The 18,032-nt window shown below is 41.1% G+C and overlaps 1 protein-coding gene across 3 annotated transcripts in view; it reads left to right on the forward strand.

Annotated features, from left to right (window-relative positions):
* Window positions 1-18,032, forward strand: part of LOC140565583 (intermembrane lipid transfer protein VPS13B-like) — a 215,532-nt gene that overhangs the window by 94,770 nt on the left and 102,730 nt on the right. For all 3 annotated transcript variants that reach the window (XM_072691586.1, XM_072691577.1, XM_072691596.1), the window contains exons 20-22: window positions 6,150-6,262; window positions 7,954-8,092; window positions 16,378-16,505. In XM_072691586.1, coding sequence (XP_072547687.1) covers window positions 6,150-6,262; window positions 7,954-8,092; window positions 16,378-16,505 — 380 coding nt within the window. The remainder of the gene's footprint in view (window positions 1-6,149; window positions 6,263-7,953; window positions 8,093-16,377; window positions 16,506-18,032) is intronic.

The raw sequence follows: 18,032 nt of genomic DNA on the forward strand, positions 1-18,032 counted from the left end.
AATGCAGTGCACTCAAAACTTTTAGTCTGGTTCTAGAAGTAAATATTCCATTTATTATCGCCATAGGGACTTTTAATGTTAGGGTCTTAATATTAATGCATCATAGTAAGCTTACCATGAGCTATGAGAGAGTGAGGCAATAATGTGTGCTCCTGTTAAAGCCATTAGCCATCAGTCCCAGAAATACACTAACCATACGTTCTAAATGCGAGTTTTATCAATCAGAGAGGACACTGTTGCCATGAAAATTCAAACTGTACAGTTTATTGCCAAAAAGCCTGAAGCAAAGTGGCTTCCATCAGCTAGCAGCTGCAGCACGCTGTATATGCGGTTCCACTGTCAGTTAGATATGATGTGTTTATTTGGAGATGAGGAGAAAAGTGTTGGAGAGGGTGAAAAGCACCACAGGTCAGTAGCTGCGTAATGGGGTTTGTTTGTGTGGGTGGAAGGCCGTCAGTTCTGTCAGGGTCAGTACGAAAGACAGGAGGTAACAGTGTGTGGAATTCACACAGATCATATCAGCGTGCCATACATTGCACGATAGAAATACCATATAGAGAACCAGAAAATTCCAATGCGTACAGAAGTGAGTCTGTGTGTCAGTCTCTGATATACCAGCAAGCTCCTCTACATGCTGATGCTGGATAAAATAAATGGACTAGAAACTGTCAAATGCAAACACTATGTAGACAAAACTATATCATGACTAATAAAGGAGGAGGAAGAACCACTCAGTCACTATTTGTGCTGCAAACACAGGAATTTATCCTCTGCATTCAACCCATCCGTGCAGTGAACACACACAAACACACAAAGAGAACAGTGAGCACCCATGTCCGGAGTGGTATGCAGCCCTATCTGCAGCACCTGGGGGGCAGTTGGTGATTAGGTGTCTTGCTCAGGGGAACTTCAGTCACATCCCGTTGGTTGGTGGATTGATCTGGGGACCATCTGTTCACAAAGCTGCTTCTTTAACGTTCAGGCCATGGCTGCCCCACTTTAATACTTTTAATACTTACATATACACAAATGTAAATGGAGGGGAGGTGATTTGGTTGAAACCAAGTCCTTTGTGGGAAATGTAGTTTATTTACTCTTTATAGTCATTATGTATCTTGTACCCTTTGTACAGTACCTTGTACCTATCTTTTGGTTTTCCAGGATATTTCATGCTCCACACATTCCACATGTTTAAGCTGTGTTGTGATTGGACACTTGAAACACTTAGATAATGAAGTACTTTGAAATTAGATAATGAATGGCATTTTTGGTTTTGAAAAAGTGAGCGGCCACTGTTCAGCTTCAGTTTCCTCACAGCTGGCAGGCAAATTCACATGTAAGGTTAGAAATAATTGGTAATTACTTGACTGTTTTATGGTCTTAGAGTCTCATTTACTCAGTTCTGTTTGTTTTTCTCTGAAATGTCTACAGTTTATTGAGTCTTCGCATGCATGTTGTGTGCAGTGTATGGTCACTGATTTACTTTTGAAAAGACTGTGGTGTTTGTCTTTTGTCCCTAAACCGTGGTGTTCGGCAGGGCTCAGCAAAGATTAGTGTGCTGTACTACAGAAGCTTTATACAGTACAACACTATACAAACTGTCTGTCTCTGTGTGTGTGTGTGTGTGTGTGTGTGTTAATGAAGTTGTGTGCGGGCGCATGTGTGCAGTTGGCCAGGGCCAGCGTGATGGTTTCAAGGCTCTGGCTGTAGAATCATGGTTTAACCTTAGCCTGGGGTCAAGGAGTACACACAGACACACACTCTCTCTCTCTCTCTCTCTCTCTCTCTCTCTCTCTCTCTCTCTCTCTCTCTCTGTCTCTGTCTCTGTCTCTGTCTCTGTCTCTGTCTCCGTCTCTGTGTCTCTATCTCTCTTTCTCTCTGTCTCCGTCTCTGTGTCTCTATCTCTCTTTCTCTCTGTCTCCCTTTCTCTCTCTCTCTCTCTCTCTTTCTCTCTCTGTCTCCGTCTCTGTGTCTCGATCTCTCTTTCTCTCTGTCTCCCTTTCTCTCTCTCTCTCTCTCTCTTTCTCTCTCTGTCTCCGTCTCTGTGTCTCTATCTCTCTTTCTCTCTGTCGCTCTCTCTCTCTCTCTTGCCAGTATGTGTTTCATCAGCTTTGTAGTTCATTTTGATTTTAGAGAATAGGAGATATGTTGAGATACAGTGTACAGGTACAGGTCTGGTAGCAAAGTGGATAGGATCTGTGGAGAGATGGATGGGTAGAAGAGCTTTATTGATTATACTCTTCATATGCATTTCTTTTTTAATCTGGCTGATTGAGTACTATGGTAGATGACTGCATTGACATCCAGGAAGAGACTACCCCCCCCCCCCCCCATCTCTTCATGATGGTTTAAAAGTGTTCATTTAGTATCTAATAGACTAGTAACCTTAGTATAATTTCATCTCAGTGCATAAACCCTTCAAATTAAGGTGTTTTAAATGGTTATTTGAGCAATACCACAAAAGAAACACTTATGATTCCATAATGAACCATGTTTGTTTTTGTTTTTGGGCCAAAGTGGTTCCTCCATAGCATCTCTCAAATAGCCATTTAACGCATCTTTTTAAGAGTGTAGGTGTGGACATTTGGCATTCTGAGTCAGTTGTCTTTCATTTTCACAAGAAAACATGTATCATTGACCGTTTGTTCAGTTTCCAGCCCTATTTACTGATGTCCTTTTTGTAGGTTTTGTAGAGAGTAGGACGTTGCCAGCTGACCAGTCTTTATGACTGAAGCTCCTTGCCAGTTGAGCACAAACTGTTCGAGGTGTACCCACACAAGAACGACTTCACTAACAGCGCTGTGCATCTATGTCCATTCCATTCCATTACTGAACGAGGTAGTGAAAGCATGACTATAGATGAAACATGTCTTTTTGTGTACATGAAACACGCTGGCCGCGTTTGACCTTGATTGTGAAAACCAGTCAGCCTTCTGAATTTTTTTTGTTTTAGCTGCCACTCCTCGGGGGCTTGAAGTAAAAGATTCCAAAAGCCCCTCTGAAGGGTTTCGGAACTCATCTGTGGGATGGAGTGTTCTCTTATCGGAAGACTGAGGCATTCCGGCTTGCTCTGGAGATTTCTCCTTAATCCCAGCGGCATGGGAGTGATTATGGCTGCACTCCTGGGCCATTAGATCAGTCCAGGCCTGGTGGTGAAGATTATTATTTAAGAATCAGCTAAACCCTTAGAAAGTCTCAAGTTCCACAGGCATTTATCAAAAGAAAATGTTATTTTTGGCTCTGTGACATGCTTTGAATGCTCATATAACATCCAGTGTATTTTAGTGCCTAGCAGGCACATTACACACTCATTACAGCCCAACGCATGTGCCTATGAAAGACACAGAGAGCTGTAATGTAGTAATCAGTTCCATAAAACCAGGAAACAAATAAATAAATACGAGGAAGTAATATAGTGCCCTCTATAATGTCTAGGACATCCATTTTGTTTTCCAAAGTTCTAATTATTACTATTTATTACACATGTGGTTGAATTGCACCTTCTCAGAAATATTTTTATACATTTTAATTTTACCATGTTGAAATTACAGCACTTTTTGTATATAGCTGTTCTCCATGCACAATTTCAGTGCACCATAATGATTGAGACATAGAAAAGAACTTCTCAGATGTTTACAAAGATCACCTATTTGGAAAGTTATTAAGAAGAAAAAAAGGACAAGGCCAAGAAAGACCTTCACAACTGATGACAAAAGAACTCCTCCCCATACACCTGTCTGACAGTTCAGAGGCAGGAGGCAGGTGTGAATTTCTCAATGTCTTCAAAGACTGCATGAACAGAAAACCAAAGGCCACAGTGCAAGATGCAAACCACTTGGACAGATGAGAGTGACAAGTAAGTTCAGAGGCCAAAAGAAACTGCCCAAAATCACCTCATCTTTAAAACATGGTGGAGGGGGTGTTCTGGCTCATCTTTGCCATGATTTAACTACTGATAGTAGCAAAAAACTTCTTACTCGTATAGAAACATTCCAGCGCAAGTTTAGGATATGTCTTCAGACTCATTGAAAGGTGCCTTATCCTACAGTGAGACCGTGAAGGAATTTGTCACAGCTAAAAACTGGAACATTCTTGACTTGCTGAGTCAGTCACCTGATCTGCATCCAGTTGAGCATGCCTTTCATATGCTGAAGAAAAAACTACTTGCTAAGAACATGCAACAGAGTACTATAGTAATCATATCCAGTTTACTAAACATACTGCTGCTATGTTCCAAACACTGAAGTGTCCCAGTCGGCATAGCTATTTCTAATTGGTCCACTTTCCCTGAAGCATCACTGATCATCTTAACTGGTTCAGGGTAATACCCCACCATGTAGGCCTAGTCAGTAAGTGTAATACCACACCATTTAAGTGAGGTCACAGAGAGGCCAGGAAACAAAATGAGTGTTTTAAACAAACAGTAAATTTCAAAAGAAACTACAAAAACTGAAATTTTTGTTTATTAATTAATTTATTTTTACAATATGTATGATCTAATGTTAAATCACACTTACTGCTGAGACTACTGATGGGATGTTATATTCAGTGCTGATTTCTGTTTCTGACACAGTTTGTTTGTGTGTGTTTTTGGATAGGGTCTACATGCACAACATCACTGTAATTAGACTGGAGGAAATGTTGCTTTAGGAACTGTGTCTCATCATCTTATATTAGAGTAGTAGTGTGCTTCCCTGAGGGAGGGTTTGAACCCTAGTCTCATTACATGGAAAGTCATATAAGCGCTAGGCTCCAAAGATAATTACAGAGCACACACACACATGCACAAATCCTTTGCTACTGACTAGTCAAAAGTTTTGAAACATTATGAATAGTCTCACTCCCAGAGTTAACTTTCACTTCACACCTGCATCAGCATGAGGGCCTTAATGCTGCTTAAAAGTTAAAAAAAAAGCTTTATCAATAATAATTTGTTGTTTATATAGTGTAGACCTAATATGTATTTGGAAATGCTCATTGATGCTGTACCAGTTACGAGTGACACGTCTTCTTTTTAAACAAACATACCTCGCAAAACCCATTATTTGAAGTCATGTATGTTGAGAGTCCTTTCTGGAAATTATAAAGTAAAGCAACTTTATTTAGTTTATTTAGTTTAGTGTTTTTACAGTGCAACTTCACAGAAATCCAGAAATAAGACAAAGAGGAGTGAGTAAGTCAAATTGACAGTGGCAAGAAAAAAAAACTGGAGAAAGAAACTTTGGGAAAACTTAAGACACACAAGAGGGACCACCCTGCTCTGGTTAAAACCACTTCACAATACATTTCTAATAAATAACATAAAAAATAAATTGTCTTTAAAGTTACCTTACAAGTCTAATGCTTGGGTGTATTGATATTATTATTGATGTACTTAGCAGTACTAACACTAATACTAATGCTGAATTAGTCCCATCATGTATACAAGTGTATACATGTATATAAGTTCTAGTACATCAGGATGAAGATGTGAAGGCATTAGTTGTAGCAGATGCCAGGAATGTTGGGTAGGTAACTAGTCTGGGGTAGGTAGCAGGAGACCATGACTGTCAGACTTCAATCAGTGTCAGGCTGGACAGCTGGGCAGTCATTAACTCACCCTCCTATTGTGTTATGGTCAAATTTGAATTTGTTACATATTTTATCTCTGAAAAATATGGTTCATGTAATCTGATTATCATGCGCTTCCATGACTTTGTCCACATGTGGCATCTGAACATTTTCTGAACATTACATTGTGTTTTAATTCACTTTTGTACACCACTGCTGTTGTTATTGGTAAAAAATGACAGTCATTAGAAATAAATGGGTGACACTATAATACGTGTATAAAATTGAAGAAGAGAACAAGAAGGTAACGCAGACACGAGACACTCAAACACTGCATCCATCCCCTCCACTATTCACAAATGGTGTTGTCAGAGTTGATTGCGTGCGAGCGGTGGCATGGCAGCATCAACATCTCAATTTTCCTTAGTTCCCTATATTCATGAAGCCCTGGATCTGCAACCTTTACCTAAATGGGAACCTTAATTAAACACAACAGTATGGGGTTCCATAAGTCTATCTATTTCTGGTAACCTGCTGAATCATTTTGTAGATGCTGCATTACTAATATAATGATTTGTATTTGTGTGTTTGTACTGCAGGTGCAGTGATGCTGGTCAGTGTGCAAGGCATTGCTGTGAATGTAGATCCTGTTCTGTCCACTTGGCTGCTCCACCAACCTCAGAGACCCAGCGCCAGTCGGCAACAACAGCAGGTAAGACCTTCTATCTCTGTCTGTGCTTCAGTTTAGCCATTTCTTCTGTGTTTGTGTGTGTGTGTGTTTAAGCCACTAGCTTTGATGAATGATGATCCTGCCCTGCCAGGGTCGGGCTCTGCCTCTATGAAATGTTGCTTTTGCTGCAGAATGAGAAGGTGAAGGACTGCAGTGAGTGATAAGAGAACAAATTGTGGAGGGGAGGGAAGTAGGGAGGACAAATGTAGAGGAGACAGGAATGAAAAAAGTAGATGAGAAGGGTGTGACCCTGACTGCCAGTGTAGGGGGTCAGTGCAGTTAAGCAGCAATCAGTCCCCAGGCAAGTCAAAACAGGAACAATGTAGTATTGGTGGTGACCTGACCAGCTTAAAGTAGTTTTTTTTTTCTTTTTCTTTGGCTGTATTGATGCAGTTGAAAGAACAAGTAAGCGAACCATTTGGAATCACCTGGATTACTGCATTGATTACTAATAAAGCGTGATCTGATCATTATTTAAGTCAGCATTATACACAAACACAATCTAACTCAACTAATAACACATGCATGTGTACTGTTCATATATTTTATTGAGCACATTAAATAAACTTTCACAGTGCAGGCCTGAATTCAATAATCTGTATATCCCCCCTAGCTAAACGTTTATTGTACCTGTTAATAGAATTTGCCAGTTTGGATCGCCAATTACCAAACCCATACATACTCTTCCCCTATTACATGCAATGCTCCCAACACTGGGAGGGTGACGCACGGCTCCTGTGACTGATGTGGTTATTCCAAAACACAAATCTTCTTTTCTTTTCAACCATTTTTTAGTTGATTATCTTGTGTGCTTTGGGTCATTGTCTTGTTGCATCACCCGCATGCCCTTACATTCTCCTGTAAAAGGTTTGGATGTGCCTTGGGATTTGTTGTTTCCTAAATAATTGCAAGATGTCCAAGCCCTGAGGTAGCAAAGCAGCCCATATTTGTGATGCTGCCTCCACCTTGCTTCACAGATGGGATGAGGTTTTGGTGTTGGTTGCACAGTGTTCTTGTTCCTCCAGACATAGTGTTGTGCATTTGTACTAAAAGCATTTGTACTTTTGTCTCATCTGTCCATCAGACATTTTCCCAGAGTTGGCAAACTTAAGTCTTGCTTCAAGTGCCTCACTAAAACACGTTGTCTGAGATCTCCTGAAAGTAAAAAAGAGCAGATTTGCCAATAACTAGGCTTTATTTAATGGACGAATCACCTGTGAAACCCACATTTCCAATCTCATATCTTTTATTTGAAAAATCTTTAACAAGTTAGCTCTTGGAGAACTCATTAACCCAGAGGTTCCTTCTTCTCTCTTTGGTCATGTATTCCATAAATAAACTCTTGAATCACTGCCGTGGTCAAGCCTCACATTCTTGCCAGTTACAAAATGGACACAAAAAAGGACATATTAAAATAAAGGGGGTCCATTAATGCCTCAGTGACCACATTTTCAGAGGCTTAAGAGAGTCTGCTGATGATGCCCTTTCCCAGTCTCAGTGTCTCGTACTTTGTTGTGCAGCTATTTAATTTTATTGGTGTTCTGTAGCTGTTTCTGTGACTGTAACTTTAGTGTGTGTGGTTGTGTGTGTGTGTGTGTGTGTGTGTGTGTGTGTGTGTGTGTGTGTGTGTGTGTTTGTAAGTTTCTAAGCTTCTCTGCTTACTCTTGTTGCAGACTGCAAGTGTAGTTCCAGTGGTGAAGATGAAGAGAAGAGAAGATGAAGCATCTGTAGGCAGTACTCCACTGGCCAAACAGTTGTCCAATCAGGCATCAGATTATGCCAGCAGTCCACTCAAAACCAAGACTATAACAGGTAACCTAAAACACACATACTTGCTAACACACTGAATGCCAAAGTAGCGCTGTTTTTTCTTTCGGGTGATTAAAAGCACCTGATTTTGTTCCACTACAGTAGCTATTATAGGTCTTGACTGCTCAGTCTCCCCCTCACACTGAACATTACTGTCTCCACTCTATTCCCATAAATAGTCTTGAAGCCAGAGAATGAAGCAGGCAGTCTAACCAAGGACTGGGCTTCATTTTAAGTAGACGTATACATAAAGGTGCTACAAATGTTATTTGAGTGATGCCATATAAGAACCGCTTTTGGTTCCATAAAAAAAAAATGTGTGTAATAGAGATGTGTGAGTATGATGAGCCTTTACATTGGTTAGGTAAGGACTCACACTCTCCTTTATAAACATGGTTCTTTATGGAATCAAAAGTGGTTCTTCTATTACATTTTCTAATTAGCCTTTGTGGCACCTTTCATTTTTAAGAGCTTACATGCAAGTGAGACGTTCTAGAACAGTGCTATGTGCAAATGAGACATTCCAGAACACAAGTACATACAAATGAGACATTTCAGAACACAAGTACATGCATATATGGCACTCTAGGACAAGCTAATTTCAAATTATGCATTTTAGTATAAGAATCATACAACTGCAAAGCTAAAAGGGTCTTATTAGGCAAATTTAGGCTGGATTCAAGTACATGCAATTTCGTCTTGACAACTATACATATATGGCACTCTAGCACAACAACATGCATCATTAATTCTAGAACGAGAATATGATTTTAAACCTTATAAACGTTCTTCACACAGATTAGGCATTTGAGAACTCAAGTACATGCAAATTTGCCATTCTAGAACACATAGGACTACACTAGAACTACACACATGAAGGGCACTACAGAACACAACTAAATGCATATTAAGCATTCTAGAACATAATTACACATAAACTAGGCCGTAGTAGAGGAGACCTGCAGGTCTTTAAGGGTTGATGTTTCTGTTGCTTTACATCTCTCAGTGCAGTACATGCGTCACTTTTAAACAGCGTACTCTGCAGTGCACTCTCTGGATTGTTATGATGAGAGATAGCACTGCTGCAGTTATCTCGCATGTAATCCTCCATTAGGGCATTTGTATGCAGACTGACCTCTGAGTGTGTGTGTGTGTGTGTGTGTGTGTGTGTGTGTGTGTGTGTGTGTGTGTGTGTGTGTGTGTGTGTGTGTGTGTGTGTGTGTGTGTGTGTGTGTGTGTGTGTGAGGGAGAACAGTATAGAGCTTTTCAGGCCCTCATCTTTTGTTTAGTTATTAAATCTGGCTTGATTGCTTTTCCAGTGTTTAGATCTCCCATTGCCAAAGAGCAACACTTAACATCGCTGTCAGTAAACACCGCTCTTCGACTTCTCCCAAACACACACAATCAAGCAGGCTGCAGTGTGTCAGCCTCACTTATAAAGCTGCACTCACTGGCGCAAACAAACTCTACCACTCTCCCATCAGTTCTGGACTTACAAAAAGCTAATTGAGAATGGCAGAGTGTGTGTTTAAGGGGGTTGATCCTACCACTCCATGTTGTGTTGGATGAGCTCAGCATTGCTGAGGCCTAGTGTTAATAGAATAGAGCTCCGCCACAGCACTCATGGTCTTGCTCCCCAGACCTAAACAGAGCTGGAACTCTGAAACAGACTCTCAACTCAAGTCCCTTCTAATGGTTTGGAGCAGGAGAGTAAGCCAGCTTGTCATGCTGATATTACTTCACTTGAGGTGGCTTTAGGTAAATTCTGCTAGGATATGTACTGGAACTGCCCATTTATTGTTTAATTGATGATAACATTTTATAATATTTTTAACTTTTAACATCTTAGTATTTACCTCAAATAGTTTACCTCCCATCAGTTCTAATAATTCTGTCTATTGGATGTCCACTTTTCTAGAGGAATAGTGGCTGTCTCAGAGCAAACCTGCCATACTATCATTTTATTGATTTGCATTTACAACTTTCAAATGTGTAATCAAAAGCTAGACAGGGCAAGAGCTGAGTTCCTGGATTCCAGTGCAAATCATGCCATATTATCTCCATAGGGTTAAGGTCAGGACTCTTCATCTTTCTCTTTAATTGATCTTCTTACTTGATTACATTGTCGTATTGTATCACCCAAAAGCTCTTCAGCTTTAGGTCATAGATTGCTACCCTTACATTCTCTTGTAAAAGTGTTTAATACATCTTTAAATTTCCTGTTCCTCCAATGACCACAAAGTGTCCTAGTCATGAGGCAGAGAAGCTGCCCAAATGCCACAATACTTCACAGTTGGGATGAGGTGCAGTGTTCATTCCACTATGTAGCATTGTTTGCATGTATGCTAAACAGTTCCCCTGTGTATGAAACATTTTCCCAGAAGCATTGTGGAACATCCAGGTGGTCTTGAGCAAACTCAAAACCCAGATAGGTTTAATGAATCTCTACAAGATTTCTACAATGTCTTCAATGAGCTTCTGAGTCTTTATCAAGAACCACCAATTTGTCGATAATCAGGCTTTTTGTGCTTTTATTTAATAGGCATAGCACCTGTAAAACCCACATTTTTAATCTCATACCCTCAGCTGAAACACTTTTTGCCAATTAGCCCTTGGAGAAGTCATTAACACAGAGGATCACTTACTTTTTCTAGCCTGCAATTTGGGTGTTTCCCTAATGTGTTTAATAAAAGACATGAACAGTACAAGTGAGTATAGTTACGTTGTTTATCTATATTTGTGGCTTATATAACGATCAGACCACATTTTATTAGTAGTTAATGCAGAAATCAAGGTAACTGCAACAAGACTTCATTTTTTTTTTTACTTCTACTTGTTAGTAGCATATGCCTGTAGGAATGTAGGCAGTATTATAGCATTGAATTCAACCTTGAAATGAATCTCTCAAACCAACCACCCCATCATTGCGCCGCTGTGCATGTACAACTTACAGACTGTTTCCAAGTGTAATCAAAACTTAGAGAGCAAGAGCTGACTGTTTCTTGTTACGCAAAAAAAACCAAAACAACGGGACATTGTCAGGATGCACAGGCTGTTGTACGTGCATGCACACACACTCCAGAGCTGGGCTTAAATCCACTTCCCTCTCCGCTGCAGATTCTAGTCTTCCTGTAATTAATAGTATAGTTGATTTGTGTGTGAAGCGCCTGCACAGTGCATGATTTAAGTGTAATGAATAAAATGTGAGTTTGGTATGTGTGCGCAGCCACCAGCACGCACCCCACGTGTTCACGGACTGGAGGGGAAAATCTGCTCCAAAACTTTAGCCAGTCATCATTTTAGCTATTAAGCAACTTGTTGACATGCAGTTGTTGTTGCCCTGGAGTTCATATATGTAATTTAGAGACCCTGTTTCTATTTGAAATGTCCATCTTAACAGCTGGGATGTGTTTCATGTGTGTTAAGACTGGTTTATGCTTACATTCTAGGGGGTCTGCTCACATTGTTGTTTTTATAAAACCTTGAGGATGAGTTGTGTAAACATGTGTAATGCTGGATTTCTTCAGACATCTGATCTTTGAACTGCCAATTTTAAATTTGTGCTAGATTTGGCTCCTGTTGATCCTTTGGAATCACCTGGACTTGTGCATTGATTACTAGTAAAATGTGGTCTGGTCATTATCTAAGTTATAGGCAAACACAACCACACAACCACGCTAATAACAGACTGTTGTGCTGTTCGTCTATTTTATTGTATGTAAGTGAATCCTTGAATTTAATGCCATACAGATCTCTCTTTAGCAGCGGTCACCTCCACCTAATGTTTCCTACAGCTTCCTATAACATTTTGGACCATTCCTCCCTGCCAGTGTGTTTCAGTTCATCATTATTTCTGGGATGCCTTTCGTCCACAGCCCTTTTCAGGTCGTCACAGCGTCTAAGTAGGGTTAAGGTCGGGGCTTTTTCACTATCTCTTCAGCTTGAGGTCATATTGAGGCCCATATATTCTCCTAGAAAATGTTTTTATACACTTTTAAATAAATTGTTCCTTCAGTGATCACAAGCATTCAAAGCAGCCCAAAATATTCTGCTCCCTCCACTATGCTTCGCAGATGGGATGAGACTTTGGTGCTGGTGTGGCATGTTTGTTTTCTCCCAAACTCTCTACTCTCTACTCTAGTTTGTCTAACTGTGAATTGACATACACCATGGTGTACACAATGCTTTTGTAGCCTGTTTCAGCTTTATGCATCTCTATACTGTTGTTTTTGCTGAGGTCTTATGAAAATTGTTTGCATTGAGGAATTGGTCACACTAACCTTTAAGGTTCACTTACTTTTTCTAGCCTGCAATGATGTGCATATTTACTCTGTGAGCTTTATAAAAAAAGTGAACAGTACAACTGTTGGTGTGCTAATATTTTAACTAGTGTTTGTTATTTTAACTAGTGTTTGGTATTCTGACTTTGATAAAGATCAGACATTTTTTTTACATTTTATTTGCAATCAATGGGGAAACACTGGTAATTCCAAAGTGTTCATTCACCCATTCTTTCAGTGGTATTTTTGTGCTGTAAATAATATATAAATAATGAAGAGGCACCCAGAAAAAGAATGTATGGAGCTAGACTGCACTACCCATCCTAATCTGTCTGTGCCCAGCCTGTCCCATACCAAACTCCCATCCCATGAACAGAAGTAGACTGTTAGGGGAACGTTCAAACAAACAGCAACGTGCATCCAAAACAACTGAATTGCGCGCAGATCCACACAAAGGTGTGCGGCTGTGTCCGGTTGCAGCTGGAGCCGTGCACATTGCACTCCATTTTATTATAAACCACTACAGCTGGAACATTCCTGAGAGCTTCAGGGCTGTACAGAGATGAGAATCAGCCAGGGGGATTTTTTACAGCCTTGTGGCTGAGTGCTGGTGGAGGGCAGAGGGGGACAGCATGTGCTGCAGTGAGAGCTGTTTGGGGGGGGGGGGGGGGGGTTGTTCATGCCCTGCCTCTGATGTGCAGTGTCATTGGGTTGCATTAATATCAGATTGGAGGCCCCGCTTTAATAAAAGACCATTAAATCTCCCTCTGTATTGCACACTTGTTTTGGTGGTCCCTAGATGAAAGGACGGCCATTTGTTTCATACGCAGAGAATTTATTCCTCGTCTCTTCTCATGCCCTTGGCTCAGCGGGCTGGCTGTGAGCAGGCTCAGTGTGACAAACTGGAAGGACTGTAAAGGATATAAAGCAGGGCCATTAGAAGAGCTGTTGATGTAATATATTGTACTTGTTGGGATTGTGGGCACTGGGTGGTTTGGGATTCTGGTTCACACATGCCAGTTTGGAGCCTTTTTATGAATGTATGACCTAAAGTCAGCAGATTTTGTCTGATTTCTGACATACACTCAAGCAAGTCCACTGGCCTGGCCAAACACAGGTACCTACAATCTTAAAAATAAAGATAATACAAAAGGTTTGAGTTCATAATAAACCACTTTTGTAGTAGAGATGTGTGAGTGTGAAGAACCTTTACATCTTTAAGAGGTTCTTTATACTGGAAGCATTACAAAAATGGTAAACAAAATGTGGTTCTTTTATGGAATCGCTCAAAGAACCTTTTGGCATTTAACGACTTACAAAAGTCTTCACTCAGAATATTCAAAGCAATCCTGAATTTCAGGGTACTTTTGAGCTATGATGCTGCCAGAAATAAGCCACACAGTACACAACAAGCAAACAAGCAATGCATAGTTCCTAGAACTTGAATATAGAGAGAAATGCAAATATAAGCAAGAACTAAACACAGTAAATGCATTAAGTGTTGGAAATGCAATAAACGCTTTAGTAGATGTGATACTAGTGCTCTGTTAAGTCTTCAGTTGATGTTTGAATATAGAAGGCAACTCTGCTGTAGAGTTTGTTGGAGTTTGTTCCACCTTAGTGCCAGAACAGAAGCCAAGCCCTAGCTAACATGTCCATGTGGGGCCTATATGGGTTGCCCAACTGGGAACTGGGAGGTTTTGTCCTCTGATTCAACGCTGACCCCACATATGGATGCCCACCAGTGTTCGTGGTGGGCCCCATCTGAGTTGTACACTGCATATGAAACTAGATGGGACCCATGTTAGATTACGGTGGGCTGTAACAATGGGGCCCATTTGGGAAGCCCAACTGGTTCCCAATAAAAACATATGTACAAACCTACTCACAGGCCATGTCCACCAGGACCCGTCCTCGCCCACGTTCCACCCATGGGAACCCTACATGAGCAGGTTGGCTGGGATACTAGAAGCTCAAAGGGCTCAAGGTAGATTTTGACCACTGCCATCACATAGGGAGGGACTGGACCATTTTTGGCTGCTTTGGAGTATATATCTGATTGGGGTCAGCTACAGGAAGCCAGTGAAGGCTACACAGCAAGGGACTGACATGGTGGCTGAACTTTGGAAGGTTGAGAACAAGTCAAGCTCATGCTTTCTGAAACAGAAGATCTTTCAGTACTGTGCCCACCGGGTATCTGCATGTGTTCACATCCTCTAAACATAGAACGGTGCTCTGTTCAGATTATAGATCTCAGTAATCAACACCTCTGATTTATCCAAACCACTAACAGTAAGAGTCTACTGCTCGCGCTGGAGTTCTCTCGTTCTCTCATATGTTTCTTACCATGTATGGCTGAGCAGGACTGTAATTTGTTTGCCTCCCTAAGGCCTCTTTCTCTTTCTCGGTAAGTCCTGCTTCATTTCCTGTGTGCAGCGCAGAGCAGAGGGAGGCGACATGAACTCTAACCCTAGCTGTGCAGAGCCGCACAGCAATGTAGACCAGTTCTAAAACACTGAAGTCCATGTTCTTTCATCACTACGGAAACAGTACTGTGACCATGTCAGACCCTTGGAGTTGTTTTGACGATGCAGTGTTGAGGTATTTTTGTGCTGGTGACTTCATTCCTCTGTCAGGACACAGCAGCAGCTGAGCCGCTAACGGTCTGAATTACCCGGTGTAGCTTAATGCCTCCACTGAGATCGCTTTCTCTCTCTTTCTCTCTCTCTCACACACACACACACAAATGCACATGCGCACACACATTTTCTGATTACTTTAACATACCCCTCTACTCAGTGCATTTGTTAGAGTGAGAGCTTTCTGTTTGCATGTGCTTTATGCGTGTAAGTGTATGCTTTGCATTTGTGTATGTGTGTTTTCCTTGTGCAGTTATGTGGGGAGAGTGCACACCATTGAAAACATCGCTCATGTTATAAGCACAGATTCACTCCATGGTAATGGCTGTAAAATATGATATTCATATTATAGAATAATATGCTGTATGGTTAAAATGTATACATTAAAGAGGCCCTAGAATGGAAAACTGTATTTTGCTTAGCATTGTTAATATAGAGAGTTCAGTATATGGAAGTGACATTTTGTGAACCTCAGACACAGGTTGTATCCTTTTTCAAAATTGTAACCAAGCTGTAACACATCCCCAAAACAGTCTTGGCTCATTTTATTTACACCCAAAAATATGCGCACACCCAGTCCGCTAGTGCAGACCTTTCATGGCTTAGCCACTGTGCATGAATATAGAAGCGAGGCTAATAAGGCCAGCCAACCAGGTGAAGCAGTGTTCAGTGAAGGGCCAACCGGAGAGAGTTAAACATTGTCGATCAACTGAGTGGGTGCCAAGTGGTTTTAAGCTAAAAGCGAACCCTACCAGACCGTACAACAGTGTCTTCTTGTTACAATGCTAAGATAAGATGGGTGAAGCACTGCTCAGGAAAGGACCCTTTAGAAAGAGCTGGGGGAACCGGCTGCTGAGAAAGCTAGCTGCCGCAAAAATGCAAGAAAGCTAGCCGCTAAGAGAAGATAGCTGTCGAGAGAATGTGCATGGTGAATGCAGATAAAGCTATACGCTGAGAGAGCTGCATGTCGCAGGGAAGCCACTGAAATATGTGGGTGCTAGCCAGGTGTTGGGTTTAAAGCCAACCCGATTACAATTCCCTTTTTGTTGGCATGCTATGCTAAGCTACTTCTGAGCATGTTGCATACTTACTATTTATCCATCAAATAACAACTGAATAAAATACAAAATAGTCAAGTCAAGTAAAAAACACCCTCAGAGCTGGAGGAAGAAACCTTGGGAGGAACCAAGACTCACAAGGGGGACCCAACCTCTAACTGTATTCTGTGGAACCTTTAACAGTCCACACTGTACAGTGACGAATACGTGCACCTTAAACTAATCACTTGCCCACTTTATTGTTGTATAAAAAGTGTCTGACTCCTATGTTTGTTCTTTTTGTATGTGTGTGTGTGTGTGTGTGTGTGTAGAGTCTCGACCACTCTCCATCCCTATGAAGGTCATGCAGTCGTCTGCTGAGAGCTCTGTGTCCTCAGATGAGCGAATGAAGGAACTTATTGCCTGTGCTTGGGATGCTGTCAAACGCCTTACACTGCAGGTAAACTCCCCAACACTGCCTTACCAGCACTACCCTTCCACCTCACAAACCTGCACAGGGCCGTTTTTAAGATTTCGGCCCGCGCACACACAAAACCTGCCATGATTTCCCCACCCCCTTTCACCTGCAAACTAAACATTTCAGTCCGATCTTGCCCGCACAGTCCCATAGAGGCTAACTAACATCAAGTATTTGACACAGTGGTCATCAGGCTTATTATTTTTACAGTGAAGTAACTTCTCCATAGGCTATTTATTCCCAATAAACACAAAGCCAGAATTAAACCACTGAAGGTTTATTTTTGGTAGGCTAAGCACATCTGTGACTGACTGTTTTTCCTCCAGCTGTATAGGCTCTGCCTGCGTCCCAAACCACACACCTCTACACTACGCAGTACACTGAAAAATGCTAATATTCTAATAGTGGTATTTATAAATGCATGCTACTTAGTGTGGGAGTGTGCGATTTGGGACTCAGCCTAAATGATGTATTTGCAGGATTTCTCTACTCGTGTGTGCTGTTCTGCTCCCACTCACACTGGGAGAATTATTAGGCCGGCACCTTAGCTAATAATTCCACCAAGAACCACACACTACCCTAATCAGTCTTACTCAACACTTTACTATCAGCTGCAGGATGACAACATCTCAGTTTACCAAAAAAATTAGCTAAAGGCTTTACTACACAAATACGTTTTTAGCCTAAAAAAGATTGAGACCATTTGCCAACACTGATTGGAAGACAATATCAAACCTTTGGGGGGGGGCTTTGTTAAAAAAAAACTCAACCATAGCTTTCTTAAATATAGGTTCTAAAAACAGGCCAGCACTAAGGAGGTATGACAGTTCAAATAGAATATATTGTATATAAAACCACACCTTATATTGAAGCTGTGGTTTTATGTAATAATATAATTAAATAGAATATATAAAGTTGAATGCTAAATGCTAAAACGTAAAATTTGGTATCGGCAATATTTACATCTAAGTCATCTAAGTAGCTGAAAGCTGGAGCCATGTTTACAGATAACAATACCCAGTGGTAGCATATATAAAACAAATAGCAGAGGTCCTACAACAGAACCCTGTGAGCTAGAAGGACGGTGTGAGAGAAAGCCTGCTGTATGAATATTGCTTTGTCAGTTCAGAAGATCTGCATGAGCTATAATAGCTTTCCCTCATCACGATTCTTACTCAGGTGAAACACGCATCACCTCTAGCACTCTCGCTCTGCTAGCACACACTGCCTTAAACTCCCTTGAACACTGCCTTGCATTCAGGCAATAAACACTGTTGCAAACACTCACTCAACTGTTACACCTACTGTGTCTCATGCAGATCCTTTTGAGGGGACGCTGCAGGGTCAGCGATGCAAAGATTATCTAGGATTAGCAGTTGTCTCTACAGTTAGCCATGGTTTAGCGCTTAGTATTGTTGGAGATATGTTTGGTAACTGGAGGATTTGGTTGAATGGAACACCACAACCCCAGCAGTGTTTGGGCTCTGTGGTTTGGAATTGGAGTGATCT

The sequence above is a fragment of the Salminus brasiliensis genome, chromosome 1 (genome assembly GCF_030463535.1).
Source record: "Salminus brasiliensis chromosome 1, fSalBra1.hap2, whole genome shotgun sequence".
NCBI classification, from domain to species: domain Eukaryota; kingdom Metazoa; phylum Chordata; class Actinopteri; order Characiformes; family Bryconidae; genus Salminus; species Salminus brasiliensis.